At 40.7% G+C, this 16,672-nt stretch overlaps 2 protein-coding genes across 5 annotated transcripts; one reads left to right on the forward strand and one right to left on the reverse strand.

Annotated features, from left to right (window-relative positions):
* Positions 1 to 1,554: 1,554 nt before the first annotated feature.
* Positions 1,555 to 6,535, forward strand: PANX3 (pannexin 3). Of its 2 annotated transcripts, XM_072156631.1 has the most exons (5): positions 1,555 to 1,823; positions 3,158 to 3,300; positions 3,760 to 3,974; positions 5,094 to 5,770; positions 6,100 to 6,535. In XM_072156631.1, the coding sequence occupies exons 1-5, from the start codon at positions 1,646 to 1,648 to the stop codon at positions 6,126 to 6,128; spliced, it is 1,242 nt and encodes a 413-aa protein (XP_072012732.1). In that variant the 5' UTR covers positions 1,555 to 1,645; the 3' UTR covers positions 6,129 to 6,535. The 2 variants fall into 2 exon arrangements, with proteins under 2 accessions (XP_072012732.1, XP_072012731.1); XM_072156630.1 differs by lacking the exon at positions 6,100 to 6,535 and having other exon boundaries at positions 5,094 to 5,835.
* Positions 6,536 to 8,521: 1,986 nt separating this feature from the next.
* TBRG1 (transforming growth factor beta regulator 1) lies at positions 8,522 to 16,335 on the reverse strand. 3 transcript variants are annotated; one of them, XM_072156633.1, is made up of 10 exons: positions 16,160 to 16,335; positions 15,756 to 15,885; positions 13,914 to 13,984; positions 13,064 to 13,272; positions 12,667 to 12,806; positions 12,330 to 12,476; positions 11,962 to 12,059; positions 11,192 to 11,302; positions 10,965 to 11,107; positions 8,522 to 9,493 (listed from the first exon to the last, which is right to left on the reverse strand). In XM_072156633.1, exons 2-10 carry the CDS (start codon positions 15,882 to 15,884, stop codon positions 9,342 to 9,344), a joined length of 1,200 nt encoding a protein of 399 aa, XP_072012734.1. In that variant the 5' UTR covers position 15,885; positions 16,160 to 16,335; the 3' UTR covers positions 8,522 to 9,341. The 3 variants fall into 3 exon arrangements, with proteins under 3 accessions (XP_072012734.1, XP_072012733.1, XP_072012735.1); XM_072156632.1 differs by having other exon boundaries at positions 15,756 to 15,888; positions 16,160 to 16,334; XM_072156634.1 differs by lacking the exon at positions 16,160 to 16,335 and adding an exon at positions 16,020 to 16,143 and having other exon boundaries at positions 15,756 to 15,888.
* Between the last annotated feature and the right edge of the window lie 337 nt (positions 16,336 to 16,672).

Raw genomic sequence — 16,672 nt, forward strand, 5'->3', positions numbered from 1 at the left:
GGTCCAGTGTGGTGACTGGGGACAGCATCCCTGCCCCACTATGTTATTACGGTTGTTACAGTCTCTCTGCTCACTGAAATATATATAAATATCCATGTAATGGTGTGTGCAGAGCAGTTCCCCCTAGAATCTAGCATTTTTTAGTAAATAGAAGTCCTTGAGTTATACAGTTAAAATTACATTTAGATGTTGTTAACTGTTACCACACATCACTTAGCTTTTCCACACGCCAGAATGGCGTACAGTCCGAATGTGCACTGAACACTTTATGTGCAGAAATGTGTGTTGCGTATTTATACGGTGGTGTATACTTTATGAATACAAGAAGTTTGCACTGAAAAGAAAGTGCAAAGTCAGCCAGAAATCTGGCACAGGGGCTTTAATAAATGTGGACAAGTATCTGCCATGCCTGTCAGCTTTTGCCACAAAGAAACAGGGACAAAAGAAGCTGCCTGCACAGTCCTTAGCCCACCCCTTAGCATTCCCAAACAATATAATACCCACCTTAATGGCTCCCACAGTGTATAATGCCTCCTGTTCTGTGGTCACTCCCCAAATTGCATAATGCCCCCATTTAGACCTCATACTGTATACCCCTTAATGTTGCTGTCAACATATAATCCTTCCAGTAGCGACCTCACATATAATGTCCCCCTTCTTTCTGCCACCCCTTTCAGCAACCCACCCCATAATACACCTTTTTCTGTTGGCCTTTTAGTCCCCCACTTAGAGCCCCATTTTATTTACCTCCAATCCCCCAGTTACAATACCTTCCTTGTTCTATACCTCCCACACATTTCAGCCCTTCCTCAATTCCTCACCTTTCCCTGTTCCCCCGCAGCAGTGCTGCTTCCTACACTAACAAATGTTTGTGCGGCTCTGAAACTGCTGGATGTGAGGACATCCCCCCTGCCAGCACGTACTACACACAGCAGAGGGTCAATGAGGGCACATTTGCAATGAGCTCTATAAATCTGACTGCAACACCCCTTGGCTCATTGTACAGTAATGCAGAGAACAGCTATAGACAGACCCTGGTACATAAGGGGAACCCCGCTGCCATATAAGAAAACACCAGTAATCTGAATAGTAGGGGGCAGAGAGGGGTGTCACATTGGGGCCCCTGTACTACAAGTTCCCCCACATGGTCGTAGCAACATGGAGCCACATGTCCGTGTTCAGATCTGTCTGACATGATGTGCAGTGTTGTAAGCTACACATTTCACAATGGCGATTATTGTAGTGCTGCCCCTGTGTTCACATGGATAATGACAAGGCTTCTAAACCACACTTCTCTATATAGAATCATGTGGAAAACTCGCTCTCTGTAATTGTCAGGTCACCAGCTGGTCCCATATTTGCTGCACTGATCCTTCAGGGCTAAGGCTGTAGTTTACAGCTTGTGGTTAGTAAATTATAAGGCGCCAATAAAAAGGAACATTTTTTGGTATTTTTACTCATCTTGTAGTTTAAGGAAACTTATTTTTGGAAAAATTCTCATCGTATTTAAGCTCCTGGGAAAGCAACTGCTGTCAGTCAGGGCACTGGGTTTTTGCTGGGAAACAAAGTAAAATTTTAGAAGGGTTTCTTTTTATTATTATTTTATTTTAAATTTTGATGATTTTGTGGACTATTAGCCACCAACATGTCAATAGCAAACAGGGCAGCAGAGTACATGCTCTCAGATGCTTTATTACCAGAGGTCCCCCCAAATAAGAAAGGCCTCCGACTGGAGTTACCCCTGGATCGTATTATTAAGTTGGTCTCTGTTGGTCTACCGCTGTTACTTGTGTCAATGACGTTTGCTCGGGAACTTTCTACAGGTAAGGACAGCACTTGTATGCATAATATGTTTGTCTAGCTAAAGAAAGTTATACTATTTCTCCAGAGACACAACATATGTGACATCTTATGTAGGCACAGGTAATAGGGTTGGATATATTAGTAATAATGCATATTTAAAAACTATACATAACTAATTTTGAGATATTTATTAGATCTGTATATATAGATTAGAAGAAATCCCGTTATAAGTAAACACTGTAAGTATGGGGAGATGTAACAATACAGCAATACTCACCCTTTACCCTGAGTTCATAAAGACCCACAAGCTTTCTTGTCCTGTAACATTCCTCTGTTATTCCTACTGGAAATGTATGATTAATCGGACAATTGGGTCTAACTAGTTTGGGTTGGGTTGGGTTTCAGCATACTGTCAGGTCAGTGCTTTCAGAGCAATCAGAGTTTTGACAATGAGAATTTATGAATACATTTCCAGGAGAAGTGAAAGAATAACACAACATAAAGTTATAAGATGCTCCAGAATTAGTATTACATTTGAAATACTGAAAAAAAAAAAATTTGAGGAGTAGATCACAACACAATAACACATTTCTCTATATGGCGTGCGGATACATTGTCTGGTAGCTATTGAGCTATATAGAGAAAAAATCTTCCAAAAAGACTTCCATTTAACGACTATATTTTTTAATGCAATCTACAAGCTTCTTTGAATGATATGTCGAACATCAGAGAAGAAGAGCTGCCAACATCCAACAGGACAAGAAACACGAGGTCATACTGACTCCAGATCTCGTAGCAATGTTTAGTGAACAATGGAGAAAGCAAAATGTCACAAGGATTCTAAACATACATGACAATTGTCTTTATTTTTCTGGTTCAATCCCAGGAACTGGATTGAAAAAAAAGAGATGGAATCATGTAAACCCACCACCACACCAAAGATATGGAAATTTTATTCACTTTGCATGTGATGATCATTTCCCATTGCATCTTCAAATTTTATTTAATCAACAACCACTAATAGTTGTCACTAAATTGGAAGTCCCCATACAGAATAGTGTACAGAATTAAGTACACAAGTTAGATGAAAGTTTTCCTTTCTGTTTGAAGAGCTGTGTCCCTAGTTTTTTTTAATTTGAAATCGATGCATGATGGATCGGTTTCCTGTCATGCATCCTGTCTCTGCAGACAGATAGGTAAACTTTGATCTAACTTACCTTTTTTTTGGAAAAAGGCAGTTTTACTATAATTATTTGGCAATGTGTACACTATTCTCTATGGGGACATGCGGAGCCAGAAAAAGGGCTCCAGCTGACAGATTCCCTTTAATCACAAAACATTTCTTTTATTTCAGGGTCACAAATTCTCTGCTTCCCCCCAAGTAATTTTACTGAAAAACAAGTACAGTATGTGGACAAACACTGTTGGCATTCACTGACGCACCATGACTTCACCGCTGATGGGAAACTATCAACAACATCCTTGTGGATCCATAAGGTAAGATTCTTTCAAATTGGCATCTCTGACAACCAGATGATTTTCTGCTTCACCAATGAGGTCACATCCATTTGTCACATTCAAGTGAATGAGGCTGAGCTGCAATAATGAGCCCTTCGTGTTATACTACGTAGGGCGGGGAGCAGTGCTAATATCCGCAATGTGATCTCTACATATTCCTTTAATATACAGATGCCCACCACATAAGGGCCAGTTTACATCTCCATTATTTTATCAGTTATTGTGATCAAAAACCAGGTATGTAGATAACAAACAGATACGATTTACCCTTGTTCTGTGGGTTTGACCACTTCAATTGTATTTCACAATAACTGAGGTTATACCCTGTTCCTCAGAAGACAGTGCTATAATAATGGTGTATGCAATCCTACTGTGAACCCTCTGACATCAATGCTGAACATGTGGCTTATATTCAGCTCCAACTTCTGATTCCAATAGGTTTTCCCATTCACGCTGATGGCCATCGCTGTGATGATGTATATTCCAGTAGCACTATGGAGATACATTTCCAAATCTGCATTATACCCAGATCTTCTCTTTATTATTGATGAGCTTGATAAATCCTACAATCGATCCATTAAACTGGTGCAGCATTTATTGAAGACCCACAGGACCTGCCCTGACCCACAGCTGTTCTGGGAAGAGCTTAAAAGGTGCAGTGAGTATTTCACAGCCATCTCAATATAGCGCTAAGTAAATCTGCATATATACTTCTTTGAGGGCGCAGTTACATGTACCGCTTGCACATTTGATTGCTTAGCAATTGCACGCGTTTCACTTACCCAGGTAAGTGCCGGGACCCAAAATGTGCCTGCTTTATGTGTAGATTTTCTTATGGATTTTTCATAGAATTTTTTTTTGTATGTTCTGCATTTCAGTTTCTGAAAAACATTTCTGTAACCGTGTTAAATTTTTGACAGAAGGGCTTTAGACTAGTAAATACAGCTCTGGATGTTACTGCAGTAAAAGAGATGCTGAATTTCCCTCAGAACAATATTGTTTGAAAAAAAAACTGCCAAAAGGGACCCCCACACACAAACACTGTACCTTTATACAGATGGTCCCCTACTTAAGAACACCTGACTTACATACGACCCCTAGTTACAAACAGACCTCTGGATGTTGGCAATTTACTGTACTTTAGCCTTAGACTACAATAAAACGCTATAACAGTTATCACTGGTGTCTAAAATGAAGATTTATTGTTACTCCAGGTTCTAATGACAATCCAACATTTTTAAAATCCAATTGTCAGAGACCAAAAAAAAATTTGGCTGTGGTTACAATGATAAAGTATATAGTTCCGACTTACATACAAATTCAACTTAAGAACAAACCTACAGACCCTATCTTGTATGTAACCCGGGGACTGCCTGTACATGTTCCACGGATCCCTCTATCCATGGGATTAGAGCCACCATTTTTCTAAAAAAGACTTTTGATGTCCTCTGTCCCAGTGATGGAGGCGGGGAGCTCTATTATACACAGGGGAAGGAGAGGAAAGCCCCATAGCTTCTGAATAGGGTCCCCCCTTTATCCACTAATGCACTATAGTTAAAATACACACAGATGCCATATATAAACATACAGCATACATCACATACATATTATGCTGTACAATGTGCAGCATATGTAAATAATGGTGCACATCCGCCATTCTTTGGTGTGTCAGTTCAGATGACCGGGCCCTCTCACACAGAATCCACCAGATTCACATTTGACCCTTTTGAATGCCTCATTCTCTTGGACTGATCTGATCTTTTTGTTTCCAGTGCTCGGCATGTCCGATACTTTGAGTTTCCTCTGCTGGAGAAGTACTTGAGCTGCAAGCAACGGTCGCACTACATTGCATTCACCTATATACTGAGAAACCTCCTCCTCATACTTCTTATCATCCTCACCTGCTTTTACCTTGGATTCTTTCATCTCAATGTCTTCAACAAGGAGGAATTCACATGTCATGTGATGCCAGGATTCCTGGTGTCTGAACCATCTACCTCTGAATATGTCAAGTGTAAATTAGTGTCTCTGACCGTCTTTCAGGTGATCAGCGTGGTAAATGCGGTGGTTTACATGCTCCTCCTGCCCGTCATAATATTTAATATGAGCAAACTGTTCCATTGGGACAAGCAGTTCCTAAATGTCTACGAGATGCTGCCAGCCTTCGACCTCCTCACCAACAAAATGCTTGGCTGCCCCATCAATGACCTGAATATGACCATCATGTTCCTCCGTGCCAATATTTCTGAGCTGAAGTCCTTTGGCCGCCTCAGTGTCCTGTGCACGCTTAAGAAGACAACGCGGAATAATGAGAAGATTGACACGGTGGTGGATTTCATGACATTGTTGGTGGGAATGGATGAAGATTACGGAACCCCTGACTTTGCAACATGTGAGGAAAACATGACAGCTAGTGAAACGCAAACCATATCAAAACCAAACAACTTTGGTAAGAGCTACATTTACCTGAGTAAAAATATATAATATATGAAATTCTGTACATTTTTTAATGGATTTTGGCAGATAAAAGAGGGAGCAGATGTTTTGCTACCAGTCTGTGCACCAGAGATAGTGACGATTACAACTTCACTGTTGGATACAAGGTGTACAGAGCTCTTGAACTGGTTGCACAAATTGCGTCCAGCTCACAACCCCCTATAGTGCACAGTCGTGGTACAGTGGGTGACAAACGCAGACATCCGCATGAAAGGGGAACGAATTTTAGGACGTTTTACTCAAGAAAGAATGATATAGTAATTATTTTTATTTTTTTTTCAGAAATGGTAAAAAAAGAAGCAAGAAAATGAAGATCTTCCAATATGAGGCATGTTTTTATCTTCATGTTGTTTATTAAATTATTTATGGAGGGAGGAGATTATGTGGACTACTTGATGATAATAAGTCTTGGTAGTCTGATACGGGACTATCATTAATATTCCTCTTTTTCTTGAGGCTACTACCAGGGATGGGAAGATTCCACCATTTGACACAGCTGCCACTAAGATACCCAAGAAAGAATGTCCCTGTATAACACAAGTTATATTTAAAGGGGTAGCACAGCATGAAATAAAGCTGAATCATCGTATAAATGGGTCTCTCCATGAGATGTGTAATCCATATACATAACCTGTGCAATCCAATGTAAGTAAAGCTTATATTGTCACAAATATTTCATAAATCATTTACAGGTGAATACAAGAAACTTTACTGTTGACCTCATCAGCAAAATGTGCCCTTTTTTTTCCACTTGAGGTAACAGACTAGGCTGAACATGCATGTATAATTACCATAAATACTTGTGTATAAACTGGAGTTTTTCAGCACAAAAATGCTACAAAAGAGCTGCATACTCACCTTCTGATGCTTCTCTTCCTTCTTCTCTTTCCTTGTAGCAGAGCAGGCAGAGACGCGTCCATGCACACACTATGACATCATCACAGCGATGCTGCTGCTGCAGCAGCATCATCATCATCATAGGGCGAGCCGGCTGGCGGAGCACATGGAAGCGCCTCTGCCCGCTCTGCAGGGCATTGCATTATTTGGGAGACTGCAAGGCATTGCATGAATAGGGAGGCTGTGGGGCATTTCATTACTAGGGGAGGCTGTGACCAATGCATTTTTCACCCTAGGCTTATACTCAAGTCAATACATTTTCCCAGTTATTTGTGGTTAAAATTAGGGGTCTCAAAAAAATCATGTGAATGCACCCGGAGTCTACAATCTACACACATTGAACTACTGATTCCTGCAAAGTTTGGTGAACGGTTAAGAATGCTTCAGGGCGCGGTTACGCGCTGCATTTTCATAGCCTTTTGAAATGCATTACAACAGCCGAGGTGAGGCAATTTGCCCGATTACATTACTGTTAACATGTGTGTTAGCAAAACACATAAGACATAAACGCAACGTGTAAACGTGCCCTCAAACAGAAGGATCTCTGTGCCCACTGTGATTTCTGGTGAAGCTCTTTGGATACTGGTAATTTAGTCTCAGGCTGCGTTCACATTGTGTTTTGAAACGCAATACAACAGTTGAGGAGATTTGCCTGATTACGCGGCTTTTAACTTTGGGAATTAAAAAAACAGAATGTTGTGTGTTAGCATTGTATTACATTTTGGTTTATGTTAACTCAACGTAAACTTCTCTTCAAAACACAATTAAAACGCAACCAAAATGCAATATTTAAATGTGGCCTGCTGCATTCACATGTAACATCTGAATTGTGTTTTGAAACGCAATACAAAGGCTGCAGGGATGGGCTTATACCGATCACTTAGGCCGGTGGCCCACGTGGCGTTTTGAACCCGCTAAAAAAAGGATACGTTTTTGAAATCGCATCTGTTTTTCCCAATCATCATAATTGGGGGAAACCTGCCAAAAACTTTAACGTACTGCTTAAAAACAGCCCAAAAACGGGTTCAAAATGCCACGTGTGCCACCGACCATATGAATTCCCACTGAAATGCTTGCGATCGGAAAAAAGCACCAGGTGTTTTGTATGTAAACAATGCAAAACATGTGTTTGTTACCGATCACATTTGTTTCAGTAGAACCAAATACACAACCAGGCCAAGCCCCTCCTGGCAACCTCTGAGCTGCAGCCTTCACTTTCCTTGTACTTCATGCTAATGAGAAGTCCTTAAGGGTGGTGTCAGACATGGCGTTTTGAACCCGTTTTTAAGCAAGTTTTCAAAAACGGGTTCAAAATGCCACGTGACACCAACCTAAGTGTGAGGGCGCTTTCATACGATGCATTGAATCACATTTTTGACACATTCCAACATCTTCAGCCTTGATAACATGCTGAGGTTGCAGTGCATTGTAGCAGATGCAGTGGAAACGCAATGTAACCTTCGCATGTGATCAAGGCTGAAGCCTTTGCAATGCATCGAAAACGCATCAAAAAACGTGACACAATGCATCATGTGAATGCGTCCTGAGGACGATGCCAAACGTGGAGTTTTTGGTCCGCTTTAGAGCATGCGTTTTCAGTCAGGTTTAAAGTGTATCCATTTTTTTGACTGTTTACCATGCATTTGGCTGCTTAGAACCTTAATATTAATCAGGAAAACCTGTCAAAAACGGATGCGTTTAAAAAAATGCATGCATAAAAACTGACCAAACTCACCACGTGTGGCATCATCCGAGGCCGGTGACACAGTTTTGTCACGTTTCTGCTGCATTGCCGAACGCATTGAAAACGCATGCGTTTTTCAAATGTTTGCTTACGTTTGTGTTTTTTAAAACGCAATGCTTCATGTGCGTTAATTGCAGGCAGCTGTGTCTCTTGTAAACTAATTTGTAAAAACGCAGGGATCTTCTCCCCACTGTATCAGAACGCAACTGCTTTGAAAAACGCAATAAAAAAAGCACGTCAAAAAACGCAGACAAAAAAAAAAGGCAGGGGAGAAAACGCCAAGTTAAGACACTAACCTAAAACCCATTGAAAAAGCCAATATGCAAGGATGCAAAAACGCATTGAAAGAAAAAAAACGCCACGGGTGTCACCAGCCTGAGCAATCCTCTCTGTTTTCAGAAAATTTATAAAATGCAGTGTAAATGTGATGTTAACACATTTACACTGCACTTTGCAAATGCAAATAGTAATGCAAGAAGGCAAATGACCTCCCCTCAGCTGTTGTAATGCGTTTCAAATTGTAATTAGAAACGCAACACGTGACCCCGGACTTAACGGAACCGTTCCTTTCGATTGGCTTTTTAACACTTTTTTTCACTGATCAGTTTACAAACCTGTTCTTTTTGTGTTCACTGACAACAGTGGAAAAAAAGGGAAGTGTGAAAAGGCCCACTGAAAAGAAGGGGTCAGTAAGGCATCATAAGGCATTTACTTCATCTTCTATTTCTCAGTTAAATAAATAAAAAAACTTTAGATTAGATCAGATCATTACTGATGTCCAGTAAAAAATACTATGAATAGCACAATGTAACATAACTATGTATAACACAGATTGTACACGTGTCCCTACACGTGTAATAAATATGGGATACATTTACAGCAGTCACTCTGGAGACCCCGATGGACTGTACTGGTTGGTAGATGGAGACTTCAGATGCTGCATGCCCCTGGACAGCTGTGAAGGAGCCAGGAACATCTCCTGATAGGTGGAGATATAGTCATGTGCGGCGTGGATCTCCGGGAGATCTAATGTCGCTGATGCATAAAGAAAATGAGGCATACATTAGTGGTATATCTTTACAGATGCAGAATCAGTAGGTTTAAAACAGTTGACATTTAAAGGGATCAGTAGTAAATAGAGGAACAAATGGCAGCTATGCCAGACAGGAGCCTAACAATGCCCCCCGAATCCCCTTAGTTGAGAACTGCCACACAGGGGATAAATCAAAGTAGTCCGGGCAGGATCACAGCAGAATTGGCAATAACAACTGTGACCAGTCACCTCTAAAGATCCCCCCAGATGGGTAATGGAAGTAGTAACTAGAGTTTCTCCTAATAAAAGAGTAAATGTACTGGCACGTTTAAAAAGGTAGTAACAAGCCATGTCACATGATGCCATATAAGACTTCATTCACACTTCTGCATTTCATGCATGTGTCCTCCCTGTCCTCTTCATTCATGTAAACTCGGCCAAAAGTTAGGCCCCTTTCACACTTGCGTTGCAGATCACGTCAGAGTTTGATCAGGGAGCGATCAGGGTTTGGTCAGTGAAAAACTGACATTTTGCATCAGAGTGCAATCAGTTTTCAGTCATAGTTTGTTCAGAGTCTCAGTTTTTCATGCGCATTTTCAATGAAATTTCAATGCGTTTTTTGAAAGGACTCGGGATTGAGGTCTATCTCTTCTATGGCAATTGATGCCTGAAAAACGCATTGCACTTGCATTGGACTTGCATGTGTCTCAGAGTGCGATGCGTTTTTGATGCATCTCCATAGACTTGTATGGTGCGTTTTTCACCACGTGACTTGCAAAAGTAGAGCATGCTGAGATTTAAACATGCGTTAAAAAAAACCTCTAGTCTGATATAGCCCATTGATTACAATGGGTCAGAGTGCAATGCAAGTTCTGCACGTCAAACGCACGCGTGAAAACCACAAGCGTGGAAGGGGCCTAAGAGAAGCATTATGTAGGGCACGTTTTTCCAGATGTACCTCTCCTAGTAATTTGTCATTTTGGAGAAAATGTTTTCTTTATGCTTATTACCTTCTTGGTGCACCAGATTAGGACCATGTCTGCTAATGCACAGATTGCACAAAGTTACAATCCCTTGCATAAAGAAGACAAATGAATGGTATTGTTCAGTGCTTGGCAGCATCAAAAGAAGTAAACAGGTCCACAAACAGATATGACCTTACCATTGGTGCGCCAGGGAGATAATATTTAATATTTGTTTAACCTGTATTTTCTTCAAAAGTATAAATCACTGAGAAGCAGGAATTGTTTATCTAGCAGATGTTTAAAGTGCCAAAACAAATTAAAATGTAGCTTTTTTTTCATCTCCCAAATGTGAACAAAATGATATTGAGATAAATAGCGAGACTGATTAAAGCTAGATTGTGTTCTACAAGTAATTTCCCCTGAATCTTGTGTTTACCACCAGAACACTTGTATTTCATTCACAAGTACAGCCTCAGACATATGAAAAAGAGAGCAGAAAGGCCATTACCTGTTAGTACATTGTCTGGCTTAACATCTGTCATCGATTGTCTCTGAAAAGCCTCAAAGTTTATTGCCGGGCTATTCTCCGAGAGCTCCTGAGGTACAGGCCCATCTCCCGGCTTCCACACTTCAAACTTTACCCACTCGTAACTAGAATAAATAGATGGAAACAGGTATAGGTAACACATGAATTTAGCTGCAATGATGTCTCTATATGCACATTACATGACTCACCTTACACATTTACGAGCGCCTGGACAGCTCTGTATCAAATTCTGAATAGTGGGATGCGTAAACCCAAAAAAGTATTCTCCGGTGTTCTCCTGAGCAGTTATAATCTGTCCCCTTAGTAAGTAAAAATGAAAAGTAATACATTATGAGCAATCAGTGTAAAGGCTGCTTTGGATGCAACATGATCTAAATATCTCAGTTAGGAGGATAAGATGAGCCAGGATTATGGTCACTACCCTATCTATCACATGTTTTAAAAATACAGTGTGGGGAAGGGGGGGGGGGGATTTATTGTGGATTACATGCCAATTTGCTAGTATTGGGCGATTTAGACATCAAGACTGCACACAATAAATTCCCCACACTATTCATGAAGAATAAATTAGATGCCACGTATCTTCATAATACATCACATAAGGCAGGTTTATATGTACAGTAACTACATGGGGGGTATTTATTATTAGGCAGGCTGCAGTATGCCTAATGTTAAATCTCCCGCTATGAGTTTACTATAGTTACTCATCTTCTTTATACACCAAGCACATATCCTGAACTGAATTCACAATCATGCATACTGATGGATTAAAAATTTTGATCACAGATGTAGAGTAAAAGACATCATATTATTTTTGTACAATTCCTGGTGTAAATACTAGATTTCTACCGTAACAAACCACAGCAGTTCTCATGCTCCTGAAGACCGATATCAGGAAACCACCATTTTGAATGCAGTTCTGAATGTCACCTATCAAGCAAAGTATGACTGTACCTACCGCATGGCACATATGTTCTTTAGAAGAGTAGCATGACAATCTGCAGCAGAGCTCCCAACTATAGAATTCTGGGGATCATCTTCAGGCACAATCTCAAACTGTGACAAAGAGAGAAGATTGACTGGCACCAGGGAAAGTAAACTGCAGAAAAATCTGATTTCATGTTACTTGTAGTTATTTTATCTAAGATATTATGGAAGATCTCTCTCCCTGCAATGACTTTCTGTTGGACTTGAAGCAGAACTGCAGTGTAAAGCATGGTGCAGTGAGTGAGAAACAGGGGCAAACATTGCACCAATTCCAAATATTTTGTTTTAGTTATAAAAATAACTACATTGGTTGGAGCCACATCAAACAGCAATTGTTACCTGTGGGCCAGACCATCCATCTTTTATCTGACAAGTATACAGACACTTCTGGTCAGGGCTCCTCATACTGACATAGACTCTTGTGCTGCAGAATCCAACTGGATAAATAGCATCCTTGTCATGGAAATTACTGCGATTGGACACAATCTGTGAAGGAAATTTTAGCTTGTTTATTAGGCCAAAAAAGTGATGTAAAGAAGACACTGATAAAAACAAATATTTGCCAACTATAACCATTATTATTTTGTGACCATAACATCATGCAGCTAGGTAATGAGTTGCAATAACCGTTGACTGAAGGGCAGTATATCAGGAAATCTCTGGTAGCATTCCTCACCTCCCCAAGACTGTATACTGTCAAACCATCCAATACGATGGGGAATATAGGGCGACCACAAGGGTCCAGGAGAATGGGCTGCACCCATCTGCGCGTTGCTCCTTCACTAACTTTCTTCTTCTTAGATATTTTTTTAACAACTGCAAAAACAATAAACAAACATTTTAATAGAAATTAAGATGACCCAAATTTTTACCATTTTGTAAAGAAAATTGCGCATATCAGAAGATTGATTTCATTATAAACTCATGCTCAGTCCTGTTATCCAGTCCTGTTGGCTTAAAGACACCACAATGAATACAGTAGGAGGCAGAACTGAAGTGTTTCAAAACCAATGTCAATGTGGATAACACAGCAGAATTGGACCAAGGCATACATAGTGTTATGTGTTCCTTACATTCGGATTTGTTTTCTTTGCCCTTTTCCCTGCGGTCTTTCTTTATCTTTTTTCCTGCACTGTCCTCCGCCATGTTGGTCAAACTCATATCCAGGTTTCCATCACTCAGTCCAGACATGTCAAAGGGAAGAGATAAGCTGGAGCTGTGGGTCCCAGATGGATCATCCTCACTCAGTGCCTGGAGTTGCAGTAGCCTTTTTAATAAAAACCTAGAATATAAAATTATATAAACATCTGATAATCTAGAACAGACACATTACATTACTTGGGATAAGAGCCAAGCCACTAAAATTCTTCAAAAAGAAAAAGACACTCATCTGCAGACAAATGTTTTGAAGTTTTTGTTTCTCACAAGGAAAACCATATCCTTACTCCTTATGGAAGAGGAGAAAAGCTTTCTAACAGCAATGTCTAAATGCATCTTTTTCTTCTGGACAAAGATTAAATGGCTTTGTTCACATCCCAAAAGATTTACTTATATGGAGCTAGTTTCCAAATAGTGGCGATAGAAACACAGTTTTCCCCCTTTGTTCCCCCAACTGACCCATATACAGCAAGGAGTAAGGCCTTGTGCAGACAAACGCAAGGGGGGGCCATGGTCCCCATAGACATCTCTAGCACACATCTGTCACGATGCAGTGTGCACAGAAAAATATGGGACCAATCCTATATTTTACCATATTACAGCGCTAGATGCTCAGCTTTCAATGGAGAGGGGAGGGGTGAGGAGAGCTCACCCCTCCCCTCTCCATTGAAAGCCAAGCGCCTGGGAAAGCATCCAGGATACAGGAATTGTATCATGATCTATACATGCTGTTGTAATGGACAAATATATTTAACCCTCAGTTACCTTCTTTCTTCCTTTGCTCTGGTAAATTTGCTTTCAATCCGGGCGATTTCATCACACAGAGCTGCATTCTCCTGAAATACAAAGAGGATGGATAATTCAGAAACCATTACATATTTTCACCTATAGTGTCATCTATTGCAGGGGAAGTTGTAGTTTTACTTATATTGTTTATATATATTTTTTATTTTTTTTTGTGTGTGTGCGCATGTTGTTGCAGTGGAAAAAAAAATGGAGCACACAGAACATTTTTTTTTAATTCTTCAGATGATTTTGACCACCTAGATCAGTGATGGCAAACCTTTTAGACACAGAGTGCCCAAACTACAACCAAAACCTACTTTTATGTCGCAAAGTGCCAACATGACAATTTAAGCAGTAACCTATTGATTCCAACTGTATCATAAGTCTTAATCATATTGGTGTTCTAAGGACACCAATACAATAGAAAGAAAATTTGGATTGTAGCTTCCTTCCAGGGTCCCCTGAAAAGGAAGAATCAGGGGATCCAGAGCAGGAGCTCCAACCATAATCCATCTCTATCCATACCTCCCCGCTTCTTGTGTAGTCTTTGCAGCCAAGAAGGTGTTGCCAAGAATAGTTTTGGACCGAAGGAGGAAACCTTGAGTCATGTCTAGAAAATTTTGTGCTGTGGTGGACGCCTGGGTGCCCATAGAAAGGGCTCTGAGTGCCACCTCTGGCACCCGTGCCATAGGTTCGCCAACACTGACCTAGATAATTAAACGTAACCGGTCACCACACTAGTTCCCTAAACAGTACCTTCTTCTGTAATATGTTTAGGCCCTGAAGGTCTTTTTATAATATTTATTGGTTGCAGCATGAATGAAAAATTATCTTGTATTCTTTTGTATAACCCCACAACCTGCATGACGTGGGTGGGGTTACCTGACTGCAGGAGGCAGGGTTGCCTGACAACATCATACAAAAGAATACAAGAGGATTTTTCATTCATGCTGAAACCTAGAAATATGCTAAAACACCTCAAGGGGACATACCTATAACAGAAGAAGGTACTGTTCCTGGGCTTTGGGGGTTAGTGTGGTGACAGTTTCCCTTTAAAGTGTTTACAATGATTTTAGCGATTATTTAAATTGATTTTTTTTAAAAATGTATTTATTGGGCATCAGAATGCCTAGAAATCTTCAGAAGGCTCACAGCTGCCCTAGAAAGGAAACCATCACTTCATTTTCACTTTAAATAAGTGAAATAATAGACCAGATCAAAAAAAGCTCCTCTATTGTGTGTGGTATTGCAACTAAGCTCTATTAATCTGCATGAGGCAGAGCTGCAATACCGGAACAAGCCATAGGCAGGTGTGGCGCCGTGTTAGGGCTCATGCACACGACCGTCAGTGGGACATATGTACGGCCGCAAGCTTGCGGCCGTACATACACCCCCCATAGATGGCTATGACGCACGGGCTTGGTAGACGCAAAGAGATAGAGCATGCTTTATCTTTGTCCATATCGACGCCCGTGCAGCTACTATTTTCTATGGATAGGGGCGGGGGCGAGCAGCGCTCACCCCCTCCTCTCCAGCGCCGATGTGTGCCCGCCAGGCATACGTTAGTGTGCTTGAGCCCTTACTGTGTCTACCGTTTTCAACAGCACAGATTTAGTTCCCACCATTGTGTATACATGTACAGCAGGCGTATGTTACTATTACAACTCACATAAGGTTTCCATTGAGCAACGGGAGTTGCAAGCAGAAATCTAGCATAGGAGAAAGGGGGGCATAGGAATTGTTTTGTATATTACGGCCTCCCCTGCTGTTCTGCACTTATATGTCCTTCCAGAACAATCCATTTGATTATTTGCTACTCACAAAGATCATCGCCTTTGCCATTCTCCTTAACCGAAGACACTTGAGCCGGTATTTTTCTTTGTGACTTCTTTTCTTGGTCTTCATCTTAGCTTCGTGGTACAAGGAATGGGAAGTGAATGCAGGATTCATTCTTCTTCAAGGAATGAAATTGTCTATTAGATTCTTGTTATAAAACAGGTGAGCACATTAATAATAAGAATAACAGTGTTTTTTTTTAGTATTTATGCAGTAAATGTATAAGTATAAATATGAGTTTCCACACACAGATATTGGAGATAGAACGAGTAGCATCACTGGAGGTCTCTCACACACAGCACAGCTCTATCCAGCTTCCCAATATGAAACAACAGACAGGGCCTGCACTAGACGCTGCAGACACATCACACATGATCTCCTGTACTCACCCAGGTGGTGACTGCCACTGCTGGAGGTATCACAGGAGCCGCTCTGTACTGCCGTTCAGGTAGCTCTATGATACATATTAAAACCAAGGAATGGACAAGGACCTTTGATGATGTCATGATCACATGATCAGTCACATGAGTGGGAGGAGTCAGGACCACAGTTCTGCTAGAAAACTTCGAAGTTTCTGTTTTTTTAACCCCTTTACAACTGCCATAGGGCTATATATGTCATATGTGCACATACCCCGTGGCACTTAGAAACACTGTTCTGATATAATGTTAAAGGGGAGATTCTCTAGGACAAGAGATGTGACTATCTGGAGTGAGCCTCCTCCAGCCTAACAGCTGTAGGCAAAAGGTGGTAGGGGCTGCAGAAGACACTTTCAAAAGTACATGTACCCCTAACCTGGAAAGGGGGATGTACTTTACCACTTATTAAATAAAACTTTAATTGGAAAAATTGCCAGAAAAGCATTTTTTTTACATCAAGTTAAAGTCTCATATGTCATGAAA

Source organism: Engystomops pustulosus, chromosome 6, assembly GCF_040894005.1.
Source record: "Engystomops pustulosus chromosome 6, aEngPut4.maternal, whole genome shotgun sequence".
NCBI lineage: Eukaryota > Metazoa > Chordata > Amphibia > Anura > Leptodactylidae > Engystomops > Engystomops pustulosus.

Coding starts and splice junctions, on each gene's coding strand:
- PANX3 (XM_072156630.1), top strand. CDS start 1,646: ATGTCAATAGCAAACAGGGCAGCAGAGTACATGCTCTCAGATGCTTTA. Junction 1,824..3,157: donor TGCTCGGGAACTTTCTACAG/GTAAGGACAGCA, acceptor CTTTTATTTCAG/GGTCACAAATTCTCTGCTTC. Junction 3,975..5,093: donor TTCTGGGAAGAGCTTAAAAG/GTGCAGTGAGTA, acceptor TTTTGTTTCCAG/TGCTCGGCATGTCCGATACT.
- TBRG1 (XM_072156633.1), bottom strand. CDS start 15,884: ATGAATCCTGCATTCACTTCCCATTCCTTGTACCACGAAGCTAAGATG. Junction 11,108..11,191: donor GGCGCTCGTAAATGTGTAAG/GTGAGTCATGTA, acceptor TATTTATTCTAG/TTACGAGTGGGTAAAGTTTG. Junction 9,494..10,964: donor GCCAGACAATGTACTAACAG/GTAATGGCCTTT, acceptor TTTATGCATCAG/CGACATTAGATCTCCCGGAG.